Raw genomic sequence first — 9,153 nt, 5'->3', positions numbered from 1 at the left:
AAAGAGGAATAGAAAATCAGAGTACATAGACACAAAAAGTTTTTCAATTTATCTAGCACCTACGCTGGTATTCAATTCTTCTCTCGTCTCCAGTGACTAACCTGTCATATGCTTACCTCACGTGGAGTCAGTCCATAATACAGGCCTGCTGCCTGAGTCAAATAGTCAGCCAACACTTCCTCCTGCACTTCAGAGAAGACTTTGTTGCTGCTCCAATAACCTACACTGGGAAGATCACTGGACCCCTGTTCTCTCAGCTTCTGCAGTGATTTGCAGTATCTGCTCAGTGTTACATGGCAGATCCCATGCGCCTTCGCAACTGATCTGACTGACTTGCTCTTCTTTGTGACCTCATTAGATGCCTTTTTTAAAACATCTGCAGGCACACCTCTATCAGTTTTTCGTATCCACTGCCTAGGCATTCTGTAAAATTATTAAAATCAAAATGTTCTTAGTTGTATGTAAGGGGATGGTTGTAACACTTTTTAAAGATGTGTAACAACCCACCCCACCCTCTTAGCCATGTTTAGCTAGCTGTAGTAGTATGGCGGTTTGAAATTAGCATGGGAAAATGCATCACATTTTGCCTGAGAAATTACACTTTCATCTAATGTAAATCATATGGTTTTATCTGCAACAGTATAAGTTCTAAACAAAATATAGTCATGGTCAAATAATTTACTTTCTTACCTCAAAATCCGTTTTTTCTCCTTAGTATCTGCATGTGCCTGTTTCCAGCCTTGACAATCACAATATGGGATTGGGGAGGAAGTGGGTATGCATGCGCTGCATACCCACTTTCAGTGAAGTGAATCTGGATAATATCCCACATGAAAAAAAGAAGAGTGCAGTGGGGGAGCCGGAGTCCAACACATCTTCTGAAGGCCTTAATTTGGCCTTAACATTTCTCTCCAGAAGACTTTGAGTCATTTGTACAAGTAAAACTGACAAAGGCTCTAACACGTGATCATTAGCTTCACAAGTTTAAAATAAATGCAATGCTGCCAAGCAGAGCTGGACGCTCTTTGAAATACTAACGGAGCTATACGTCTGCCATTACTGAAACCACCAATTCAACCGGACCCGAAATAGCTGTTAACAGACCAGACACAGAACTATAGAAGTACATACCAGATCACACAGTCTGACCAGAGGTATGTGTCATTCATTGTTTCATTTCCGAAGCTGAAGGCAGCAGCAGCAGCAAACACCAGCTCCTACGACCAACTCTGTCCTCTTCTTCTGTTTGGTCCTCCTCATCTTTTCTACATTCTGATCGATTTCAATGTGCTCCGGTTCAAATTAAAAAGGCTTAATAATGTTACTCATCACTGTTTTGACAGGAGGAGCCAGGTAGCTGGACCTATAGACATCATTTACCCATAATTCATTGCAGTGTGAACAACATGGCAACATTCTTGTGACAATATTTTATTAAAATGCATAAAAAACCAAACAACCTACAGTACTATTATGGTATTGTTTTTACATATAAAATAAATATTTCTCAAATACAGTCTATTGTTACAACTAGTAATGGATCCCTTTAAGTCTGCTGAGTTTCAGCATGTTTGTTTGCCTTTAAAAAAGAAAAAAAAAATGTTGCAGAATTTTTTTTTGGGAGAAAACCAGCACTGACTCCTGGGGAAATAGGATTGTTCTAGACATGTTGGAGATAAGTTTTTTGATAACAGGTTATACTGAACATACATGTGACATTGCAAAAATTATTTTCAAGAGGAAGACATCAACTCCTTTACACAAGTATAGCTGGCATGAATTTATTACCATGCTCTACTTCATACTGTATATGAGTAAAAGTAAAAGGAATCAGTTGTTCATTAATTGTCTCAGTGTGAAATGGTTAAAATATTCCAGCTCCAAGTGAATCAGAAAATGATCAGGTGATTGATACAACAGCACATCTTCTGGCACTGTGAGTGAGTGTGTTACCTGTAGGAAGCGAATGAGGTAGCAGAGTACCAGCTTATTGATGTGTGGCAGGCCCAAAACCACATTGACAGCAGCCTCTGGGTTGTCATAGCTACTGATACACTCCTCGTAGAACTCGTGAGGGATCAGTGGCTCTTCCAGTTCCCGATACCAGAGTTTCAACAAAGAAGCTGGGATTGAACCCGACAATACAGAGCAACAGGTTAGAACATTTAAACAACACCCTGATGATCTTCAGATCCCCAGATCCATCTTTCAGTCCCTCCTCCTTAATATCTACATGCTCCACTCACTCAGGTTAATAAACAAGACAAGTTACTATAATTATACAGGTGATACAAAGTCACCAAGTGACTGGCCCCTTTCAAGTGTTGAGCAGAACAAATCCAATTCACGACACATCATCTCTTAGTCTATTTTACTTATGAACTTTGACATAGTTCATAAGTAACCCATAAAAATGGGTTAGAGTGAGAGCAATGTATGGAGCTATAGTTGAGGTCAAAAATATTACTCCCCACTCCCCTTAAATTTAAAGTACTGTTCAAAAATTCCCCAAATGCTATTAAACAGATCAGTGTTTTTAATACAGCTTTTCCGAACATCATAGTTTTATTTTAGATGCTTTATTTTGCACAGAAACTGAATTATTTCACAAAAAACAAAAACTACCAGAGTCAAAATTATCACTAAAACAGCTTCTTTGCACAAGTTATTTCTGTTTGCGTCCTGTCTGTTTAAACCCTCACAGAGTTTGCTTGAAGTTTCTCTATGTTAAAAGGAAAAGAAAAACATTGTCACTGTCACCACTGACTTGCTCAGCTTGATGCAAAGTCCCTGAATCCATGTTTATAACGTCAGTTCCAATCAACTGATGTTACTAAGCAATGCTTAGGATTAAAACTGTAATTGGATCTGAAAGTGAGTTGGACTTAATTTTGCCGCTAGATGCATGTTGCTGAGCTGTTACAAAAAATACATGGAAGAATTTTTATCTATGATAGATATTTTTATCTGTCTAGACACTATGATAGAAACATTACAAATCATAGTATCCTGTTCACCTGGGATGTGTGGATCTTCCAGTCCTGTGGGAATTTTCCATTGATCAACTTGCAGCTTTAAAGCATTAACTTCATCTATGTCCCCTGGTACCCTAGAGATCAAAGGCAGGGTGCAATTAAGTAGAGATAATAAAAGCAGACCAATACAGTACAGTTATGTACTTCAGTTGCCTAAAGTCTGTGAAAAAAAACACTAACTGTGAATCAGTTAGTGTTATTCAGTGCAAAAACAAATACACTGAATAACACTGATTTTTAATAGGCTAAATGGAAAGTGCAAAGTTAGAGTCTGATTTGAACCTTCTAATCTGACAGCCAAGTGGGTAAAATACTCTTTATCAGCCAAAGAATCACTTTTCTCTCTTTTGCTTTCAGTGAAGGCTGACGCTTTTTTTCCTCTGCTCTCCTCCTGGCCATGCCTGCCCTGCCTGCTCTGTTTTGGTGCTGTCTTTTCCTCTACTTTTGGAGCCTTTCTTTGCATATCGTCCAAATGTACAAATTATGGTCTCTCAATGCAATTGAAGACCTGTTCCCAGTCTTCTTGATGACAAGACAGGGCGCACCCTGGATTTATTCATTATAAAAAGATTTCTGCTGTTTTGAGCTTGTGGATATCTGGCTTACTACAACCCAGAAAAGGAATTAGAACAAACTTAGAATCCAGAATTTTTTTTTCCAGAACAGGAACATTTAGTTTTTATTATTACTTAGAAACTGCAGAGAACTCATTACTTTTACAAATTTAGAGCATACTTAGAAAGTCCAGGGAATATTTACTTTTTTTAAGGCTTTATTGACTCTAGTGGCCTTTATTTGATAGCGAATTGACAGGAAAGTTGTGGTGATCTGTGTTTTCTGTGTATTTATTTTGAGGTTTTTCTGTGTTTGTCTGTTCCCCTGTGAGTCTCTGTTTTCCCTGTTGATTGTTCCCAGCTGTGTCTCGTTTCTTTGATTACCCTCCCAGTGTATTTAGTCCCACCTGTTGTCTTTGTCTTGTTGAGAAAATCAACAAGACAAATAAGCTAGTTTTAAAACTTAACATGTCTTGACTCAAATGCCCTAATTGTGGTTTTGAAATTAGTAATGTATTCTGGCTCTTTGACCTTTAATTTAACTGTAGTTACTGCAGATGGTTTGCTAGGATCGCTTAAACTGCCTTTTGTCTGTGGGAGAACAATACAGTGGAATTTGTAGCTTTTCACACTCATCTGTGAAAGGCCGTAAACACGGCAGGGGTTTTAGGCTTCAGATAGAGGGTCAGAGATAGCTCCTGGATTGGATGAGCAAAGATACGCCTTATTTGAATAAATTAAATACAAGAGGATAAAACTTTCTACACAGAAGTAACACATTAGATTTGCTCTTGCAACTCTCCAAAGATGTCTTTGCACGTCTTTGCTTTTCTTTTCTCCTTCTTTCCATTTATGTCAGGTAAATGAATGTATGTCTCCGTTGTTCTGCAGTTTCTGGTCTAAGTTTATGCATTGTCTTATATTGGATTAAACTCTGTAATTCTGTGACGTCAACACGCATTGTTGTTTTCCTTGTGGCTACACGTGGCCCGCCGAGAGGACCTGGGATCCAGAGGAAGAGAGAGCCAAACTTTTTCCAAAGTTAACCTATTTAGAAATTTCTTCCTTAATAGTCTCTTGTCGGATCCTCGTCGTGTGTAACCAGTCTGTTTCCGTCGTGTATTTTCTGTGTCCGTGAATGGTCATTAAAAACCATCATTTTCACTTTCATCCTGGGTTCTGCCTGCGTTCTACCTCACCACCCTCAAACCAAATCATGACAGCTGGATCCGACCAAAACAAAGGTGAGGACGACAGAACTAATCCTTGGTGGGGAACTCGGCTGGTGATCTGCCCGCCAGGGTTCGGACCCAGCCGCTACCGCCGCACTGAGCCGCAGGAGATCCTGGTCCCTGGGCAACGTCTTCAACCGCCGCCTGTCCCCGCGCCGAGGCGGCGCCTGTCCCTGCAGCCGCAGGTCCTAGTGCCCGCTGCTGGTGAGCAGCCTCCAGAGTTCCCCGTGCTCAAAATGCCTTTGTTATGACAACTTGACATTAATCAAGAAATCATTACTGATATAATTTTTTTTATAAAAGTATTACTGATTGCACTTTAAAAATGAGGTAACTTTATGTTATTAAAGGTAAAGTTTAAACAGTAATGAATATTCATGAAGGCTTATTCATGTTCATGACAGCTTTTTATGACAATGTCATGACAGTCTTATTCACCCCCCTTCAAATAGTGTTATCCAGCATCCTAATGCAATAATCCCTCAATTCCTCCAATCTTTGTTAGATTTATATGCAGATCTTATCTCAGGCACAGAGCGAGGAACAGTTTAGTTCCATTAAACACAAAATTGAAATGCTTCCAAATATTACCAGAGAAGATGCAGTATGATGATGTAACCAAATCAAAAAGCACCCATATATACATCTCAAGAACCAGAGTTCTTGTCATATGACTTGTAGCTAACTGAAACGCCACTTAACCCATCTAACTCTTCCATATTCCAGCTTCTGCCACTTTTCTCACTTGAACTCATTTTGCTTCCTTCTATGTGCCCCTCACCTGAAAATGCCCTCTGTTTGGTCTCCATTGAGACCCAGAACCTCTTCTGAGAGACGGGTCTGGACCCAGGGCAGCTGGCGGTCTGGATATCGCTCTTTCTGAAGCACCATTACTTCCTCTAATGAAGAGCCAAACATGGATGGGCTAAATATGGCATTCCTGGCGTGCTGGATTTCCTCAAGAGAGGGCTTCTGGAGCCCCTGATGAGACACAAACAGAAACATTTGTGGAACACACAGGGACTGTCTTAACACAGGGCTAACTAAACCCAATGGCCATATATTAGTACAGTACTCCAATGCATTAGACAGATTGAGTATGTTTTCCCTGTTTGTGAATTGTCACAATCTTACAAACTATTGCATCTTCTGGGTTTTTTTGTCCTGCAGGTTTCACCAGCTCAGTTGTTTTGGATCTGTGGTTAATTCTTACCTTTTTGGCTCCAGTCAAAGCAGCTTTCATCAGTTTCCTGTAGCAGTATTTGGCATAGCTGCTAATGGCAACTCCTTGAAAACAAAAATACAAAGTTTCAGCAATTAAAATTGTTCTTGTTTGAGTCCAGGCTGATGGATTATTTCAACATAAACAGATTTTCTTCTATCATTTTTTCTTTTCTCATTCTTTTCATTAATTCAGGAGCTACACATACACCAGTGTGGCAACAACACAGACCTCACTGTCTTGTTTTTCCCCATTTAACTGACGAGAAAAGATCAGTCCTCATTTGGATATATGCCCTGTGTTGCATATCAGGTCTCCTGAGGGACCTGATATGCAACACAAGACATATTTGTAAATGAGAACAAGATCTTAAACATGTTACCTAAAATAAAGGTTTAAACAAAAATTGTTGGTTCTAATTTTGATGTTAAAGCGAAACACAAGTACTTTGGGAGCCCAGCAACACTACAGAAGGCTGACTGCTTTAACAGATATATTAAACTAGAAATTAACTAGAAGTGTTTGTCAGTGTGACTTTCTACAAAGTCAACTTCAACAAATCAGGTTCAGTTTGAAATGCATGATACTATTACCATTATTAGTAGATTATTATTATTTTACTATCACTATCGTCATTGTTTTTTCTTTGTTACACAACACACATTATGTAGAATTTATAGGGTGTACATTGGCAAAGAGTTTGTAGTTATTCTGATGCTGTATGTCGAGTTATTTACAATTATTACTATCATTATGAATACCATAACATGGTTTTAATAACAAATTTCTGATCATTACTGAGTCAGTAAGCAATATATTTCATTAAATTGAGATAAGAGGTAGGATTAAATAAGTGTTCATTTCTTCCTACTCCATTTCAACAGAAAAGTAGTGGCAAGGTAATTATTTCATTCTTGGTTATGCATGTACATGTTTTCTCTTGTCTTACTGATAACTTGTTTTCTTTTGTTTAAGAAACCTGTTTGAAATTAAAAAAAAGAAATTAAAATTAAACAAAGTGAAGCCATCTCCTGACCAGTCATGACAATTAAATATGGAACAATTTAAATCTGAGGCTGGAGAAATATCCTGCAATTAACAAAATGAGCATGTAAATATCTAAGTACACTGAGAGGGTTCATGAAATGTGGTGCTTAATGTCTATGCTCACTCATTTACCTTTGGTGTCATTAACTGGGTCCATGTGTCTGTAGATATAACCCTCCAGGTAGGCGTGGAAACGGGGAGTGGGAGGAAAGAAGGCTAGGCAGATGGCCATCAGCTCCCAACCACGCTCCAGGCTATCATACCGGAAGTTCTCTGTAGTTTGACGGCACAGCTGGATGTAGAGCTCATCACGGAGACCCTGGTTACTCCACCCCCGCACCACCACCTGAAAGAGAAAGCCAGGAAGCTGTCTGGTTAAAGACAGGCTCATTCACCTTATTCCTAGCAGTGGTGCTGAAAGACTTATTGTGGGTGTAACTTCCAGGATTGTTAGCTACAGACTCTTCTCAAAGACCGACACAACTGCGGAAGACTTTCGTGTGACATCAGTCCAGTAGGTTAAGTTTTTCATCAGACAATATTCAATTGCTAATGTTTGACAGTCCGATGTGTTTATTTAATTACAAACAGTGGTGGTCCATGTGACATGCATGTCTAACAATGTAGCTTCCAGTAAAGGAAGACTCCATGTTTTGTTTGAGAGTCATGTACCAAAAGACATCTGGGAAACTGTGCTCTTCAAGAAAAAGTGACTATAGTCTATTTTAACATGCTGTAGATTTGTATGTCTATTTGAAACAGTTAGCCCTAAACATGTTATCTTCCACTTGGCCACAATTCTGTGTTTAAAATTCTCTCTCCCAAACAATTTAAGGAGCACTAACCAGTGATGTCAGTAAGTCTCTAATCAGGTAACTTTTTGCAGTAACGAGTAATCTCATGTCTTGCTATTTCAAATCCAGTAATCAGATTAAACTTATTTATCCAAATCACTGTGTGTTACTATTGTTTTATTTATAATTTTATCATTTAATTTAATCTTATTTCCTCATTTACTGTTGTGATAGTAAATGAAGCAAAAAAAAAAAGACAATAAAAAGAAACTAGCATGCATTTCAATCAATTAATCAATCAAATTTTATTTGTATAGCACATTTCAGCAGCAAGGCATTTCAAAGAGCTTTACATCATAACAAACACAAAAACACAAAGTCATGCAACATAGAATCAACAATCAAAACATTACATTTAGTCAAGTGTCATCATTAAATTTGTGATTTAATGATGGCACTGTATTTGTATGTTTCAAATACAACTCTAAACAGGTGGTTTTTTAGTTGAGATTTAAAGGCACTCAGTGTTTCAGCTGTTTTACAGTTTTCTGGAAGTTTGTTCCACATTTGTGGAGCATAGAAACTGAATGCTGCTTCTAATCATTTGGTTCTGGGTTGCAGAGCAGACCAAAACCAGAACCAGAAAACTTGAGGGGTCTGGAAGGTTGTTATGATGACAGTAGATTTTTAATGTATTGTGGTGCTAAACCGTTCAGTGATTTATAAACTAACAACAGTATTTTAAAGTCTATTCTCTGAGCTACAGGGAGCCAATGTAGGGACTTTAAAACTGGTGTTATGTGCTCTATCTTCCTGGTTTTAGTGAGAACGCCAGCAGCAGCATTTTGGATCTGCTGCAGCTGTTTGATTGATTTCTTGGACAGACCTGTGAAGACGCTGCTGGAGTAATCAATGCGACTAAAGATAAACATATGGCTGAGTTTCTCCAGATCTCACTGAGACATAAATCTTCTAATCCTGGAGATGTTCTTCAGATGATAGAAGGCTGACTTTGTGACTGTCTTAATGTGGCTCTGAAGGTTCAGGTCAGAGCAGGGGTGAAAGTAGTTTTAAATTCTTTGGGGTACTATGACAGAAAAAAGTGTATATGCTGCATTTCCCTCAACCCACTGGCTGCAATATTAACACCTTGAGATGCCATGAGACCTAAATCCTGAACATCATGGCATGGAGTGCATCCCAGTTTTCCATGTCTGGCATATAACCATTCATTTTAGATATATTTTTCCTCCAACAGGTTCCAGAGGA

At 38.7% G+C, this 9,153-nt stretch overlaps 1 protein-coding gene across 1 annotated transcript in view; it reads right to left on the bottom strand.

Moving 5' to 3' along the window:
* Positions 1-7,496, bottom strand: part of LOC103130571 (rho GTPase-activating protein 39-like) — an 18,948-nt gene extending 11,452 nt beyond the window's left edge. Inside the window, exons 1-5 of the mRNA XM_016666022.1 lie at positions 7,223-7,496; positions 6,035-6,108; positions 5,603-5,802; positions 3,018-3,109; positions 1,954-2,123 (exon numbers count right to left, since the gene is read on the bottom strand). Coding sequence (XP_016521508.1) covers positions 1,954-2,123; positions 3,018-3,109; positions 5,603-5,802; positions 6,035-6,108; positions 7,223-7,481 — 795 coding nt within the window. The 5' untranslated portion in view covers positions 7,482-7,496. The remainder of the gene's footprint in view (positions 1-1,953; positions 2,124-3,017; positions 3,110-5,602; positions 5,803-6,034; positions 6,109-7,222) is intronic.
* Between the last annotated feature and the right edge of the window lie 1,657 nt (positions 7,497-9,153).

This window comes from Poecilia formosa, unplaced genomic scaffold, assembly GCF_000485575.1.
Source record: "Poecilia formosa unplaced genomic scaffold, Poecilia_formosa-5.1.2 Scaffold648, whole genome shotgun sequence".
Classification (NCBI taxonomy): Eukaryota; Metazoa; Chordata; class Actinopteri; order Cyprinodontiformes; family Poeciliidae; genus Poecilia; species Poecilia formosa.
Note: the sequence above shows the minus strand (reverse complement) of the source record. Positions and strands in the feature narration are given on the sequence as shown.